This window comes from Schistocerca nitens, chromosome 1 (genome assembly GCF_023898315.1).
Source record: "Schistocerca nitens isolate TAMUIC-IGC-003100 chromosome 1, iqSchNite1.1, whole genome shotgun sequence".
NCBI classification, from domain to species: domain Eukaryota; kingdom Metazoa; phylum Arthropoda; class Insecta; order Orthoptera; family Acrididae; genus Schistocerca; species Schistocerca nitens.
The window spans coordinates 1,082,296,226-1,082,314,934 of record NC_064614.1 but is presented as its reverse complement, the minus strand read 5'-3'; the positions used below and the strand labels follow the sequence as shown (position 1 = coordinate 1,082,314,934).

Here is an 18,709-nt window from a genome sequence, read left to right as displayed (position 1 = left end):
GCGTTCTGTTTCAGTGTTTTACGGTTTAGGCTAACACTTATATTTTAGTTTAGCTAACATTTTCTGTATATTTCATAATATACAAAGAGGCACATGCAAAAAAGTTCATATCTTGAGTAAAATTTAAGATATTTTAATAATTTAAAAATCCTCAAATTCAGTAAAAATTGAGTAATCAGGTCACTTACCCCAAGTCCCTTTTACAATTCTCTGTATGGGTGCAACAATGCGGGGTTACACTTGCCCCGAACCATGGGGCAAGTGTAACCTCACAACACAAAATTTTGAAAACAATTATTTGACGATATAATTTTTTCTTTCAAAAACAAAATGTATATTGTTTAAAAGTCAATAAGTCAAACTTTAAGCATGAGAAATTTCAAAATCATATCTTCAATAACAAGTTGGCAATTTGGTGTCAAAGTTGAACTATGCCAAAACGTGGTTACACTTACCCCACTTCACCCTATTCAAACTTCCAGTGCGCCTCTTTGATGATGCTACTTTCTAGGGCCTTATATGCTTGCATTGCAAAACCAAATCCACTTTTCTAGATAGTTTAGAATATGCTCTTTCTAGTGACCATAGTTTAGAAGAGTTTGGAGAAAACACTTTTTTGAAAAATTTGACTAAAAATACCCATTTTTAGCACTTTTTGAAAAATCGTCAACTTTACCCTAGATTTGTGAAATAATGGAAAGCAATAGGAGAATGAAATTTTATATTCTAAGACCTTGTGTTGGTGAGTTATGGTCTGCAAAGTTTCATGTACATCCCACAACTACTTTTGGAGATATAAAAAACTAAAGTTCGCATTTTCTAAAAACAGCTATTTTTTCGCCCAACTTTGCTTCAAATTATCTATATGAAAGTTGCTCAGAAATCCTTTTCTTAATATTTTACTTTAAAGAGCTCGAAAAGTTGTATAAGATGGCCAGGTTTTGTTTCTTTCATGCAAATACTTACAGAGATATGTAATCTCAAAGTTGCTGAAAATTCAAGGACGCACTATAGAAAGCTGTGCTATGGTCTTAAACAAGTGACTGTATCTCCGAAAATATTGAATTTCTGAAACTGAAACTTTACCAGTGTTCATTGAGAACATGTGTGAATTTTCATACAAAATTTCATCAAAATCCATGAGGGTCATGTGGGAGCCTCTAGACCACTTGGCATGGAATGACCCTTGGGTGTTTCCTTTTTGCTTTGAAGTTTTAAAAAGTATTATACACAACCAAATCAGTTCTAATTTGGAGCTTTGTGTGGCATCCATCAAATGGTTTAATTAAGTAATCAGCTTTAATATGATATGTCATAAATATTTCACAGTTTATCTTGGGTGTTGCGTAGTAGAGTATATTACAACTGTTGTGTAAGTGCTAAGGTGGTGCCATGAAAATAGTTTCCCAGAAAGTAATAAGAAACATTTTGCTATCATATTAGTATTTGTTTTCCTTATACATCTTTAAGTACTGGTTAAAGAATGTAAAGGAGATTTAAACATGATTAAAAGTGTTTGTATTATTAATAATTCGTTCTCCTTCATGGGCATTTGCAAGTCAGTCATTGTTATACATAGAAATATTGACCAATATTTGTTTCTTTGTTTCTGCAAGTGCACTGAAAGTGGCAGTAGAAAGAAATTCCGTTATCAGTAGGTTCTGCAGATTCTGTACTAAATTTTCAGCTGTGTTAGCCCCTCTTCTAACCTTTACATGTTGTAGTTCCCTCCAACAAAAAACCATCCCCAGTAGTTGGAAGAAAGCACAGGTCACACCTGTTTACAAGAAGGATAGTGGAAATGATCCCAAAACTTTCTTGACTTCCATTTGTTGTAGAAACTTAGAACAAACACTGGCCTCAAACATAATGGGATCTCTTGAACAAAATGGTCTCTATGCCAATCTGCATGGATTCCAAAAGCATCAGTCATGTAAAACCCAACTCGCACTTTCTTCACATGGCATACAGAAAGCTTCAGATCAAGGAAGTCAAGTAGATGCACCATTTCTTGATTTTCTAAAAGCATTTGACTCATTACTGTATCTGTGCTTATGGCCAAAAGTGTGAACATTTGGAGCATCAAGTGAAATTTATGACTGGCTTGAGGATTTTTTCATAGGGAGGATGCAGTATGTTATCTTGAATGGAGAGTCAATAACAGGTGTAGAAGTAACTTCGGGTGTGCCCCAGGGAAGTGTGTTGGGACCGTTGCTGCTCATATTGTATATTAATAACCTTGTGCACAATATTAATTGTAACCTGAGCCTTTTTGCAGATGATGGACTTATCCATAGTGAAGTACTGTTGTCTGAAAGAAGCTGCCCAAATATTCAGTCAGATTTTGATAAGATTTCAAGGTGGTACAACGATTGGCAACTTGCTTTGAATGCAAAATTATGCACTTCACAAAATGTAAAAATATAGTATCCTAGACTGTAATACCACTAGCCACAGTTGTAGTTGGCCAACTCCTGCAAATACCTGGTTGTAATACTGTTTAGGGATATGAAATGGAATATCACATATGCTCTGTCAAGGGTAAAGTAGGTGCTAGACATCAATTTATTGGTAGACTACTGGGAAAATGTAATCCGTCTACACAATAAATATCTTACAAATCACTCATGCATCACATTCAAGAATATTGCTAAAGTGTGTGGGATCCATACCAAGTACGACTGATGGGTGATATTGAACATATATTTACCTGAATATAAGATGACCCCTCTCTCCCGAGTCCATCTCACTCCTCATTCATATCACTCCCCACACTTCTACCTGATTCCTAAAGTCCATGAACCCAACCACCTAGGATATCCCACTGTGGCCAGTTACTGTGCTCCCACTGAGAGAATCTCTGCTCTCATAGACCAACACCTTCAGCCTATTACCCACAACCTACCTTCCTACATTGAAGATCCTACCATTTACTCCACCGACTCTCCATAATTCCTGTTCCTTTACCACATGGTGCCCTGCTCATCACTGTTTAAGCCACCTCCCTTTAGACTAACATCGCTAATACCTGTCATTGCTGCTGTGGACCACTACCTTTCACAACATCCGATGGATTCCAAACATACAAACTCCTTCAAAGTCACCATGACCAACTTTATTCTGACCCACAAGTGCTTGTTCTTTGAAGGCATAACCTACAAACAAATCCAGGATGTGGCAGTGGACACCCGCATGACACCATCCTATGCCAACCTATTCATTGGCCGTCTGGAGGAATCCTTGCTAACCACCCAGAATCCCAAACCAGTCACCTGGTACAGTGTCACTAATGACGTCTTCGTGATCTGGATCGAGGGTGAGGACATCATATCCACATTCCTCCAGCACCTCCACACCTTCTCCACAATTCATCTCATCTGCTCCTCCTCAACCCAACATCGTTGTTGACCTCCACCTCAGTGACGGCTACATCCACATCAAAACTACCAACCGACAGCTGCCACCCATTGCATACCAAGACATACACTTCTTTACAGCCTAGTCACCTGTACTCATCACGTCTGTAATGACAAGCAGTCCTTGTAGAAATATACCAAGGATCTCACTAGTGCCTTTGCAGACCAAAATTACTCTCCCTACCTTGTATAGAAAGAGATCTCCCCCCTCCCCCCCCACACACACACACTCCAAAGTCCCGTTGTTCGACCACAGGAGCATTTCCCTCATGTCTCAGTACCACCCAGGTCTGGAGCAGCTAAATCACATTATCCGCTAGGATTTCAACTACCTCTTGTAGTACCATGAAATGAGGACTGTCCTGCCCAGTATCCTTTGCACTCCTCCCACAGTGATAGTCCACCATCCACCGAAACTACATAACATCCTCGTCCATCACTACACAACCATTGCTCCCGACTCCTTGCCTCATGGCTCATATCCCTAATGGACCTACATGTAAGACCTGTTCCTCCCATCACTATGTACTCCAGTCCGGTCAATAGCACGTCAAACTTTGGCCAAGAAACAGCTGGACTACCCAGTTGCTGAGCATGGTACCCAACACAACATTCTTCACAGTCTTTGCCATCTGGATTCTTCCTACCAGCACCATCTTTTCTGAATTGCACAGATGGGGACACTCCATTCAGTGTATCCTGTTTTTCCGTGATGTACACCCACCGGACCCCTTCCCTCTTCCCACTCCAGCACTACGCAGCCCTCTTTTCCACCAACACACCCATAGTCCTTTTACTTCTCCTCTTTTCCGCTGCCTCCCACGCCCATCCCCCTCCGCCCTCTTTCTAGTCTGCTGACTGCATGTAGCTGCCCTACCCTCTGTCCACCTCATCTCTGTATGCTCCCACAAACAGAACTTGACTGTCCCTCACCCCTACCCTGCTATCCCTATCTGCCCCAGCCTCCTTTCCCCCCATCTCCCAGATAGCTTTTCCGATCATACATTGCTGCTTGCAGTTTGGCCTCGGCAGCCCAAAGCTGTGGTCATGTGTGTAAGAGTTGCATTTGCATGAGTATGTGTGTATGTTATCTTATTTTGATTAAGGCCCTTTTGGCCAAAAGCTTACTTCAGGATGTATATGCCCTGGGACAACTGATAAATCCGGAAAAGACCCAGGAATTTTTTTAGAATTCCAGGAATTTTTCATTGTTTTTGTTTTCAGTTAAATTTTTGTAATTTTTACTGCAGGATAATGCTGCAGCAGTAAAACATAAACAAGTATAAAACAGCAAAATATAACTTAAGTTGTGAAGAAAATGCTCCATTTACAACAACAAAAGACAGTGCACACACGAATGTCTGCCGACAGCAAAATGTGTCGAGGGCTTTAGGACGAAGACTTTGCAATACTTCATAACAACAAACTGCTTTCAATGTGGTGTCACAACTGTTAAATTTCTAGCATGAATGGTGTTTTTAGAGTCTTTTATTTCAAAATAAATTTCCTTTTATGCAAGATGAATCGTCTTACATGTGAGAATGTGTGATGAATTTATTAAGTCACAAAGCATTTGACTTTCATTCAAAACTTAACACTTTGAGGAGCAGCCAGTTAGCAAAATTTATCAGCCCAGAAGACCAGACATTTATGTTGTTATTTAAAATTTTACTGGCTCATTTGTATTTGATATGTCTTAAAGGGAAACACATACAATAAAAAGATTGATATTATATGTGGAAGCTTAGCTTTTCTTGTGGCTATACTCTATGTATATTAATTTAAATCATTAATTTTTTCTGTTTGTGTGTTTGTGTTACTTAACAGTGAGGTTAGTATTGCCTGACGCCATCACATGTCCTATGTTCTGAATATCAGCTGTCATTGGCTGGCAAGATCATGTGACACGAGCTGTGATTGGCTGACAAAAATGGAACACTATCTTGATATCACTGCTTCAGAAACTAATGCCCTGTGTTTGGTGGAATTCGTGCTTTCGTAATACCAAAAATGCAGTGTACATGTTGCTGCACATCATAGATCTTCCTAAAACACTTTTTTTTGTGGGGACGGGGGGGGGGGGGGGGGGCTTCATTTCCTAAAGTGCTAGGACACTGCGCTGCTATATAAAACCTTTACCGTTCGAAGGATTGATAAATTTTAGTGTTCTGAGGGAAAGTATACTGTCACCTAACACGGAAAAAGTGTATTTTTAGCCAAGAAATCCGGAGAGGATCCACAATTTTTTTTTCTTTGTCCGCAAATACACCCTTTTACTTGTTTGAAAGTCTTTTTGCTGTGCCTATCTGCATCTCAACATCTCCGCTTATGATGAGTAGCAATCTATCCTTTTCATAATTGTCATTAATCCATCCAGGATTTTCCATTCTAAATTTATGCCTTTTGATAACACTATGAGAAATAAAGTAAAGAAAAATTAAATGGTTTACATTTATTTTAGCACCATATTCTTTTTACCTTTTGTGCTTACTAACCCTCTAGTCTACAGTATCACTATTTTTAATCATTGTTGTCATCATAGTCATCATCATGCTAATAGCACAGCTGTGAAATTGTATCTTTGTTGTCACAAGTATTTAGCTGTTTCTTTCTAATAAGTTGCTGTTTCTGATGTTCTTGTTATTGTGGGACCTGAGAACACAGCTGTTTTTTCCAAATACCAATCGGATTTTGCTTTTACACTGACATGAGAATTTTCAAATGTCCCTTGCTTCCAAATATATTGCCTGCCTGTCGCTTTCTCGTTGGCTGTGTAGAACCAGTTGAGACATCCCCTTTCATTCCCATCATACATCATGGCGAGCATCGACAACATCGAAGCAAGAAACATGTTAGTATACCACTGGCACCTATCTAGACTTTTACCACCACCTGCAAAAATGAATACTGTTGTTGAGTATGAGTCCAATTTTAAAGACAGTTTAATTCCAACTACAAGTGGATTCAGGCAAACAGTAGTTTAAATGTGGTAGATGATCATAAAAAGTCAAACTACATGGTATAGATTCCCATGGTTGGCAACACAACAAAATTTGCTACTTGCTTACCACTCCATGCCATGTCACCATCTCGGCCAAGCTTGTGTCACTGTTCCCCTTCCAACTCTTCTGTATCGTTGAGCTTGAGCAGCTGCAGTAACTGAAAGATTGCAATTGCAGTTCAGTCATATTGCTGAACTTTCACTTGTCCACAGTTTAGTGACATCTGTTTGTACTGTCTCCATGATGGGTGTTGCTGCTGAAATCTGTTCTCACGGTAACAGTTACAGTCAGTTTAATATGATTTATTTCCTTTTTTAGACATTTCATTCTGGATTAATTTTCCTTCTTTTTTCAGCTGAATGGCACCCTGATGTTCAAAAGATGATTAAAAACTGGTAATGTTCTCATCCGGTATTCTGATATGTGAACGGTGACCAAATTTCCCATTTGCAATGCGCTTAGTAAATCATTGCAGTCTCTCATTATCAAATAAAATATTGGTCTGGGGTCTGAATCAACTAATGTTTTTTGAAGGACAGCATCTCTGGTTTTGACTGTTACCTTTACTTACAAAGTGGTGTTATACTTGTATACAACATCCATACATGTACAAGAATGTTTATTGTAAATCTGTTCAAATACAACAAAAGATTTTTATTTTTTTTACCAAATACAACAGAAGTTTGTAAGATGGTAGAATCTAATGCTATTTCGTCCTGTTTTTCACAAAACCAACAAATTTGAATCATATCAGTAGTCTAGTTCATAGTTTCTCTTGTATCTCTGAGCTAGTGCCACACGAGTCAGTGCCATGTGACTCTTCAAGCAATGTCAGTGCTGCATCAAGCACTTCGGTGTATCAGGAAATATATAGCTTGGAACATGAGTATCACTGGCCAATCCCTGCCCTTATGCATTGTTGAAAATAAATCTGCACACGACTTCGGTAGCTAAAGATTCATTTCTAAATATAAGACTACCCCTGTGTACTCTACTAAAGCTAAACTCTGCCCGTATAAACGGTACTGACCAGCCACTGTGTCATCGTCAGCCCACAGGCATCACTGGATGCGGATGGAGGGGGCGTGTGGTCAGCACACTGCTCTCCCATCCATATGCTAGTTCACGAGACTGGTGTCACTACTTCTCAATCGAGTAGCTCTTCAGTTTGTCTCACAAGAGCTGAGTGGATGCTGTATGCTAACAGTGCTCAGCAGGCTGGATTGTCACACATACAAGTGTTAGCCCAGCCTAACCGTGCTTAACTTTGGTGATCTGATAGGAACCAGTGTTACCACTGTGGCAAGGATGTTGGCTATGTCCTCTGCTAAACAACATAAAATTGTTGACTTTAGCAGCAAGCAGCAAAAGTTTAATCTGTCAATATAAGAATACCCTGTATGATGAATTTGTAAAAAAGTCTCTTATAATAGGGCAAATACAGTACATAGAGCAACACGAATGGTCACAGATTTGTTTGACCCATTGGAGAGTGTCTCACAGATGCTGAAGAAACTGAACTGCCAGACTCTTGAAGATAAGACATAAATTATCTACATCAGCGTCTTCACCAATACTGTACAAACCACCGTGAAGTGCGTGGCAGAGTGTACATCCCATTGTACCAGTTACTAGGGTTCTTTTTCGTTCCACTCGCGTACAGAGCACGGGAAGAATGAATGCCTGTGTGCATGCTGTAATTATTGTAATCTTGACCACAAAATCCCTATGCAAGTGATAAGTAGGGGCTGTAGAACATTCCTAGAGTCATCATTTAAAGCCGGTTCTTGAAATTTTGTTAGTGGACCCTTTCAGGATAGTTTACATCTATCTTCAAGAGTTTGCCAGTTCACTCTCTTTAGCATTTCTGTGATAGTCTCTCACAGGTTAAACAAACATGTGACTATTTTTGCTGCCCTTCTCTGCATGAATTCAATATCCCATCTTAGTCCTACTTGGTACAGGTCCCACACAGTTGAGCAATATTCTTAAATGGGTTGGACGAGTGATTTGTACACCTTTGTAGACTGATTGCACATCCCCAGTATTCTATTAATAAACAGAAGTCTACCACATACTTTACCCATGACTGGGTGTATGTGATCATTCCATTTCATATCCCTACAAAGTGTTATACTCAGGTATTTGTAAGAGTTGGCTGATTCCAACTGTGACTAACTGATATTATAGTCATAGAAGGCAATGTTGTTTTTCTTTTTCATGTGGTGAAGTGCACAGTTGTACATTTCTGAACACTTTCAGGAAGTCACCAATATTTGCACCACTTTGAAATCTTATCCAAGGTATGACTGAATATTTATGCAGCTTCTTCCATACAGTACTTCGTTATGGATACCTGCATCATCTGCAAAAAGTCTGAGGTTACTATTAATATTGTCCACTAGGTTATTAATACACAACATAAACTGCAAGGGACCCAACACACTTCCCTGAGACACACCTGAAGTTACTTCTACATCTGACAATGACTCTCCATCCATAACATGCTGCATCCTCCCTACCAAAAAGTCCTCAATCCAGTCACAAATTTAGCTTGATACCCCATATGATCATACTTCTGACAATACAAATTGGTGTGGTGCTGAGTCAAACACTTTCTGGAAATCAAGAAATACTACATCTTCCTGACTGCCTTGATCCAAAGCTTTCAGAACGATGTATGAGAAAAGTAAGAGTTGTGTTTCACATGGTCGATGTTTTCAGAATTCATGTTGGTTGGCATGGTAGAGGTCATTTTGTTCAAGATACCTCATTATGCTTGACCTCAGTTCTAAGAGTGTGCAACAGATGGATATCAAGGATACTGGGTTGTAGTTTTGCGGATTGCTTCTGCTACCCTCCTTGCAGACGGGTGTGACCTGTATTTTTTTTCCAATTATTGGGCATGGTTTTTTGTTCGAGAGATCTATGATAGATTGTAATTAGAAGAGGAGCAAATTCAGCTGCAGTTCAGTATGGAATCTGATAGGTATTCCATTGGGACCTGTAGCTTTGTTCAGTTTTAACGATTTTAGCTGTTCCTTGACACCACTGACATTAATACTGATTTCACTGATCTCTTCAAGGCTGCAAGGATTAAATTGGGGCAATTATCCCATGTTTTTGTATGTATACGGACATTTGAAAACAGAGTTAAGGATTTCAGCTTTTGCTTTGCTATGCTCAATTTTAGTTCCTGTCTCATTCAGTAGGGACTGGATACTAGCTTTGGTGCCACTAACAGCCTTTACATATGACCAGAATTTGAGTCTTGTGGAAGATAATTTGACAATATTCTGCTGCAGTAGCCATTGATGGCTTCATACATTGTTCTTTTGACAGCCAAATGTGTTTAATTCAACATCTCTCTCTCTCTCTCTGTAGCCGTATGCTTTGTTTTGCATCTGTTATGCAGCAATCTCTGTTTTTTTTAGAAGTTTCTTTACAGTGACTGTACCATGGAGGGACCCTCCTATTATGAACTCTTCTACTGGATACATATTATCCAGTGCATGATCAACTATTCTTTTAAGCTTGAACCACAGTTCGTCTGCATGCAACTGCCTTGTGCTGAAAATTTCAAGTTTCTCATTAGATATGACACTACTGGTTTTTTTTTTAGTTTACTTAACATATATATATTTCTGCTTGTTTTAGTTGTCCTTTGTACTTTGGTAATCATTGTTGACACATCAGAGTCACTGATGTGGACATCGTCTATGAGGGCAGATATGTTTGTTGCCATTACATCCTACGTATTTTCATCATGAATGGGGTTCCAAAGCATCTGTTTTTGGTAGTTTTCAGAGAAGATGTTTCACAGGATGTCTTAACATGCCCACCACAGACAGTACTGTAATTTTTCCAGTCCTGACAATGCGTACTTACAAAGTCTCAAGAACTGGCTTTAACTGATGATTGTAGGAATGTACTACAACCCTCTACCTACTGCTCACGTAGGAATTATGAGAATGGGAATGAGATTAGATTAATTACAGCACACACACGGGTGTTTAAACACTCATTCTTCCTGTGCTCAATACATTAATGGAACGGGAAGAAATCCTAATAACTGGCACAATGTGAAATACCTTCTGCCATACATTTCACAGTGGTTTGTAGATATAGATGTAGATGTAGTAAAAGATCCCAGCCTCACCCGTTCCACACCCCTACGCTTTCACATTTCCTTTTTCTTCTGAAGATGTAACTAAATTTTTTTATGTTTGTATCTAAATACAAATGCTGGTCTGTCAGTTGTACTCAACTTGTTTGGATGATGATTAAAAAGTCAATCTTTTTTTGCCTCATATTTTCTTCATTCTTCCATACAAATGTTACTAGACATTCAACTATCTCTTGACAGTACAAATATAAATAAAACACTTCAGTATTCTGTTCTACATTGAGTCACACATTAGCTGTAATAATAATAATAATAATAATAATAAGCATTGAGAGGCAAAAATGATCATCAAGTCCTGACAATAATCTTACTACTGCTTTGTTTGAATCCAGATAGTTAACTGGGCTATAAATACAGCATTAAAGACTCCTACAGATGAAGACCATGCCAGTTTGAAGAATATTATACTCTTCTGTTGTGCAGTAAAGGAAACTATCATAAATATTATGTCTCCATCCTACTAACTTTGAATTATATTTCAATGATAGTATATTATATTTCACTCTCCTGTAATTTCTTTGGTTTTTTAGAAATCAGATTAGTAATTTTAGGATCCTACCATATAATTTTAGAAACACTGATCCATTATATTCTTGCTGCACACAGGTTTGAATGATAGGTAGTTACATACTTACATTTTGTTTATTATAGATCAGAGGACTACAAGATGGTTGACTCTAATCCTGAAGCAGAAGATAACAAGGAGAATGTTGAAATTAAGGAAGAAGAAGTAACAGGTGGGTTGGCTCTGAACACGTGTATTTTAAGAAGTGATGTCTGTCATGTTGCGACACACAAGTACATTTTAGGCAAAATGAGTCTTGTGTTCTAATTTTTGTATTGTGTATCAAGAACGGATTGCAGAAAGAGTTCACCTATGCTTCTATCACTTCCATGATGATGTAGTAGCTGCTGCTGAGATTGCAGAGGATTTGAAGCACCAAAATCACTGATGAAAACACAGCATTACACCTGCCATTCATCCACTTTTGACTTACTGTGTTTGCAGGCAGGAATATGATGTTTACCATAGAGTTTTCCTGTGCACATATATCCATCATCATTTCAGGAAATGCCCAAAAATGTGACAGTTGTTATTTTACAGTCTGTTTTGATTTGTCACTTTCCACATCATTCTATCAAATCATACGCTTTCGCTCCACCATTAGTGATTCTCCAGTCTTATTATAACGATTAAAAACTTTCAAACCTTTCTTTCTCTCATTGTTTGTCAGACTCTGCAAAAGGCATGCATTTGTTTGAAAAATTGTACACTCTAGTAACATTAACACACTTTAATTAGCCACCACCAATTTTTCATTCTTAAATGTCTTCTGTCCTTTCCGAATGTAGTATGTGCTTGAAGGTGCTCTTTATGTGTGCTACATAGTATGGAAGTAAGATAATTTTATTTATTGTTTAGTTCCAGTCTTTTACCGACCCTTTTGCCTTCAGAAATTATCTTTGTTTTAGTGGACATCACTGAAGTGCCTACGAAGTGTGTGTCATCTGTACGCCAAGTGCGTGTTGTAGCACAAGTCCAGTTCATCGATTTTGAGGGTCGCTCAGATGGTGAAAGTTTGCAAAAAATCTTGGGCCAATTGAAACCACGTCGATTAATCCTTGTGCGAGGAAACACAGAAGGAGTACAGATGCTACAAAATGCATGTAGACACTGGGGAGCAGCTCGTGTATTTGCACCTCAACATGGAGAAATTGTTGATGCCACAACAGAGACACACATATATCAGGTGAGTTATAACTTTATAAAGTGGAATTTAAATACCAGTTATAGTTATCCTGCACTTTGATGGCAGTGAAAATGTACAGTAGCACTGTAGAACTGCTGGTTAAGTCCACCTGCATCACGTGATTGGATGGTATTTCTTCCCAGTTCGTTGTCACAAGTAAAGGATATACAACACTTTCATTCTACAGATTTCTGCATGCCATGGTGTGTTTTATGTTGATACTCTTCTATGCGCCGGATATCAGATAATGCCTCGAAGTAAGTTATCAGTTTAACTATATGAGTTTTTTGTATAACCCAGGTAGTTGGTGTGTTTCTTTGTTTTGATGTGTGAGTAGTTTTTGTTTGGTGGCTATCTTGTGTTACTGTGCTCACAGTAAAGACACTTCGACTGTCAAAATTTTAGCAATACACAAAGGAATTCCAGACCTTGGCTGTGAGTGCCCATTGATTGAAATCAATTGGAAATTTGAAAATTTAAGCCGGACTGGGATTCAAACCCAGATCTCCTGCTTACTACGCAGATTCTCATACCACTGAGCCATCTGGACGTCGATCATTGCACTTTGTTTTGATGTGTGAGTAGTTTTTGTTTGGTGGCTATCTTGTGTTACTGTGCTCACAGTAAAGACACTTCGACTGTCAAAATTTTAGCAATACACAAAGGAATTCCAGACCTTGGCTGTGAGTGCCCATTGATTGAAATCAATTGGAAATTTGAAAATTTAAGCCGGACTGGGATTCAAACCCAGATCTCCTGCTTACTACGCAGATTCTCATACCACTGAGCCATCTGGACGTCGATCATTGCACTGCATGGACTACCCTAACATGCCTCCCATCAGACTCAAATTCTCAGCTTATCAACATACTACATATGTAGTGTCCCTTGCCCGTTATCCATTATGCTCATCACTCTCGGCATTTCGCTTCTTCCCATAAGAGTTTGAGCCTCATGTGCATATGCATTGAAGAGGTCATTTACTGCTCTCCTGGAAAGTTCTTACACTAAAATTATTTACAGGACTGAGAGCTAGTTGAAATCTGAAGTGGAAGGTTCTGAGATATTCAGCGAGCCATGGAATGTATATCAGAAAGATGGATGAGAGGCCATAGGATGGGTGTGTTTATTGCAGTTGACAAAAATATTATCTGTATTAAGGTTGAAACTTTGTGTGTCAATGAAATTACATGGTTGCATATAGCACACCAATGTGAAACCAAGTTAATTGTTGGATTTTTACTGGCCACCTGATTCTGCTGTGTCGGTTTTAGAGTCATTCAGAGAAAGTCTATAGTCAGTAGCAGGTAAATACTCAGATCATGCTATATTAGTTGGAGGTGATGTCTATGTTTTTTCCTCAGTCACTAAAATTTTCTACCTTTTTGACTTTGTTTAAATTACTTCAGCGACTTGTGTGTTGATGGGGATGAGATGATGATGATGATGATGATGATGATGATGATAGAGACAACACAACACCCAGTACCTGAGCGGAGAAAATCTCGACCCACCCGTGAATCGAACCCGGCCCCCTTGACTTGACAGTCCATTGCGCTGACCACACAGTTATCGGGGCGGACAGATAGTATCATGATCCACACAGTCAAACACCTTGGAAAGATTAAAAAAGATACTAACTTTTGATGCATTATTATTTAAGGCTTGTACTATTTGATGAGTGAATGTATAAATAGCAATCCCAGTTGAACAGCTGTGGAATCCAAGCTGTAATATGCCAAGTAAATTCCTACTTGAACCTGTCCAGAAAAATTCCCTATGCCAGTGATGCATTGCATATATCACTAAGTACATTACTTATTAAGTTGGAACAACTTCTCAGAATTCTATTTGAAATTCCATCAACTCCACAAGAGCTTTTGTATTTTATAATTTTAATAATTATACTAATTTCAGTGAAGGGTGTTAGTGCTACCTCTAGCTACTTAAAGTAAAATAAATTGTGAGTGGTATCAGTGATATTTGTAACTTAAGCTCTGCAAAAGTCTGAGACATTGGTTGAAGGGGAGGGGGAGGGCAGCAATTTAAAGACAAACAATTGTACTTAAAAGAGAAGAATGTCATATAGTTCATAGAGATGATACTTGGTATGTCATTAGCAAACCTCAAACATTTTATTTCTTGTGCCTGATCTTTCATTAGCTCTCCAAATTTCTCCTAGGTTCTCTTTAGTACTTGTTTTAATGTACAGATTGAATAGCAGTGGGGTCAGGCAGCATCATCATGTCACTCCTTGCCTTCCATTCATATTCGTCTAGAGACAACCTTAGTCTGGCTTCTGCTGGAGTTATACATTTTTAGATATCCTTTGTTCCCACCATTTTATCCTGTGTGTGTGTGTGTGTGTGTGTGTGTGTGTGTGTGTGTGTGTGTGTTCTGTAGCTTAGGAGGTTGTTGTTCGTAGTAGGCCACATGTTGTTATATATAGCTATCTCTTGATAATTCATCTGGCATGTTCAAAATGCAACTGAGAGGCTGAAAAGCTGGAAGCTACACTGGACGGATGATACAATATGTGAGGCAATGTGTACTTCAGATGCATAAAAGAATCTCCGTCTCCCCCCTCTCTTAATTTTAAAGTGTTTCTCTGCGTATGTATATGCATTCCCCCCTCCCCATTACATTATGCTTTCTCTTTTTGCTTATCGTATGGCTAGGAGTTGTTCACTCTTAGTTGTTTTCTCACACTATATTGTCATTTTCATCCCTTGTTTCTGAAAACTTTGATGTTGGGAATCTTTGTACATCATGCAGTAAACAAATCAACAAGTTTAATTATTTGTGAGTGTATGTATCATTTTTCAGTGTAGCATTTGTAAAGTAAATATAATTTGTTTTGTGGTCTCTTGTGTATCTGCAAATATTCATTGTTTGCATTAGTGAGCCCTATTAATATTGTGCCTTGCAGATTCATAAGAATAATTTGTAATTAGAACCTTAGATCCTGATATGGCTTCTACTGTTTCCCTCCACTTTGTACACTCATTCTTTCTGTTTGTATGCAGATGATATATATGAGAGTGCTGTTTAGCATTGAATAGTTTTCTCTGCAGTGAAGAACGCTAGTACATACACACACTGTGTAAGTTTTCTGATAGGTCATAACCTCCCTGTTAGCTGCCAGTTACAGTCTTGCAAATAAAACTGTATAATTTTGCAATTTATTGGTAACAAATATTACTACTATAACTCCAGAAAGTAGAAATACAACTATTCATATACAGGGTGTCTGGGAAAAAGATTCAGATATTTATGGAGGATGTAGTATGCAATGAGGAAAGAAAGAAAATTCTGATAAACATTGGTCTTAAACCTTGGAGTTATGATCTATCACCACTACTGTCACTAATCACCATTCTCTGTGCTACTCTTCACAACATATGCACGATGTGACTACTATCCATTTTAATGCAGCTTTTCACTCCACATCTTGTGGAATCATACATTCATTGCTGGGATGGCATCACAGGCACTGAAAACATGTTCTTGTAGTGTGTCCATATCATTTATGGGCACTGCATTCACCAAGGTCTTTACATGTCCCCAAAGCCAATACTCCACAGGGTTAAAGTCAGGAGAACAGGAAAGCTGAGGCACTGGCCCCCCTCAAGCAATCCATCGTCCCTAAAAGACTTGTGTTAGGTGTCACCTCACTTAAAGTTGAAAATGGACTGGGGCACTATTATGCATGCACCACATTTGCAGTCATTCATGTAACGGCACATTCTCCAACAACACAGTTAATTGGTTCCGAGAGAAGAGACAGTACCTAGCATCATTCAGTGTATTGTGTAGAACATAGGTACCTAGCAGTCTGTCCTGGTGTGCCAGCCATAACATTGATGGTTAATGTCTGCTGGTGTCATCTCTCTTCAAGTGCATGTGGGTTGACGTTGGCCCTTATGTGCTTATTATGGTAAGTTGCAATTACCATCTCTCATGAAGCCCACCTTGTCAGTAAACAACAGCTTTGCTGTGAACTGCAGATCGTGAGCATATGTTTGGAGAAACCACTGGCAGAATGCAATCTGGTGGGCCGATTGTCAGGGCCCAAGTAAAAGTGTGAGATCAGTACTGCTGTGTCAGAAGAGACAATGCACCATGTGAATACTGTGGGTACACGAAATGAAAATAACGTACCTGACTGATACACTATGTACTGTAGTATGCTGTGGAATACCATACGCATCCTTGTATTGGGTGCATGCTTGATACCAACGCAAATACTTTGTGTTGCATAAACTGTTGCCTCATTTGTCTCGTGCCAAAGTGTTCAGTGTGCAAGATATGTTCCTCATACACATGCAGGCCATAACTCCGAAGATATGAGGTTTTAAGACCAATGTTTATGGGGACGTTTTTCTTCCTTCAATGCATAAATCATCATCTGTAAATATTGGACCCTTTTTGTCTGGACAAAAAGTTGAATACATTAAAACCCCACTCTCACATTTTTCAAGGTACTCAGAAAAAAGTGTAAAATGCAGGAAAACGTAAAATGTTGAAAATAACTATTTAAGCTGTACATGTTACATATAGGGCCCACCTTTCATTTTTGTAGTTTATGTATGATATATGTATATAGTAGGCATCAAAATACTCACCAGGGCATTTTTATTATATAAAAAATGTTGTCTTATTTTGTACTATGTTTCACACCTAACATGACTTTTACCGACAGTGGCACAGCAAATTGCACTAATAATAATGCAAACCAAGCAGCCCCCATGTTGATTTAAGAGTTTGCAAAGCTAAAGTTACGTATTTGGCAGTTTAAGTTTACACTGCATTAAAGATCTCTCTAAAACGCATCATTCTTAGTGTAACTTGCCCTGCAAAAGTGACGTCAGCAGATGTTCACTACCCTCAACTTTCCTAGTTGTTTCAGATTTTGTAAAGGAAAATGTATGAAATATTGTAAAGTGCATTAAATGTGGCACTATGCTACAGATCAATCTATTTCACATTCATTGGCTTCGTCAACCCGCAACCAAATTGTCACCTTCAAATCAATCTAGACATCAGGCTGTGATACAGATCAGTCTGTCTCTATAGCTAAGATTTCAGGGGAAAGTACCATACCACACATTAGCCTTTTAAGCACACATTTTATGAAACATTAATAAGCTATTTCATTTATTGTACAGTCTTTGTTTTGAACTGTCTTACATAAATACAACAGATGAACAAATCTGTGCAGTAGTTATCTTTTTTCCAGAAAAATCCAAAATTGTGAATTGTTCTAATTTGTTTAGGTGAATTTTTTCTATGTGCTTTTCTGCTTTGTAAACAGATGGGAAAGCTTTGTCATCAACTTCTGCAGCAGAAATATATTTTTTTATTGTTTTCACTGCTGCATCTACAACTGCACTAGAGGGAACCTCTCTGTCATCATTACTATCACAGTCACTTTCTGCACTGTCTCTGCATTTTCCAGTGTATGAAAGTCAGTCACATCCTCAACAGATACACTTTCAAAAGTGACATCATCATCATCATCATCATCATCATCATCAGTGTGTACAAAATCTTGTGCTGGATGCTCCAGCTGCTGCTTTTCCCATGATGAAGCAAGTATTTTTTCAGTATTGTCATTAATACTCAGGTCCGGTGTGTCAGATCCATTTCCTTAGTCTGCTTCAGTGAATCCAGCTTTTCGGAAGCCTTTGAAGATGGTGTACTCATTGACTTCTGTCCACGCCTTGACAATACTGTGCAAATCATCTAAATTTGACACTTTAAAAGAAGGCTTGGTCTTCCCCAACTTCCGTTAAAGTTAATGATTTCTGCTCAGTGGCTTTCCTGTAATAAGTTTTGGATAATACCAAAATCCAAGGGCTGCAATTAGCTTGTGTGATTTAGTGGCAGAAACTCTCATTGCACTCTTTTTTTTATGTGCTGACACGAATTTCCTGTTGTGAGTTCCCATTCTTGCATTAAGCCAACACAGTTGCGTCTTGAATAATTCTGATGTCATCTATGCTTCATTGTTAGCACTGTAGTTTGTTGACGATGTTTTTATATTTGTAAAATGAAGGTTTAGCATTTTCAAACCTTCAGTGTTTGTGCTTAGCATTACTGTCAAGAGAACTTACTGTATTTGCCACCATGGCAATTTTCACCTTTGAAGGCAAGTGTTTTGTTCGGTTCACAGTGCTTTAAAAGATAACATGCCATCCTGCCAGTCACTAATAGGTTTCACATCTACACTGTTTTTTTTTTTCACCACTTGCAGTATTGTATATCACATTGTACTGCTTCTTAAACCTATCAACCCATTAGATGCAGAGAAGTCTGTAATTCCAAGCACATTGACCACTTTCAGAATCATTT

At 38.5% G+C, this 18,709-nt stretch overlaps 1 protein-coding gene across 1 annotated transcript in view; it reads left to right on the top strand.

Annotated features, from left to right (window-relative positions):
- LOC126198460 (probable cleavage and polyadenylation specificity factor subunit 2) overlaps positions 1–18,709 on the top strand; it is a 174,685-nt gene that overhangs the window by 133,555 nt on the left and 22,421 nt on the right. The window contains exons 11-12 of the mRNA XM_049934804.1: positions 11,256–11,341; positions 12,078–12,355. Coding sequence (XP_049790761.1) covers positions 11,256–11,341; positions 12,078–12,355 — 364 coding nt within the window. The remainder of the gene's footprint in view (positions 1–11,255; positions 11,342–12,077; positions 12,356–18,709) is intronic.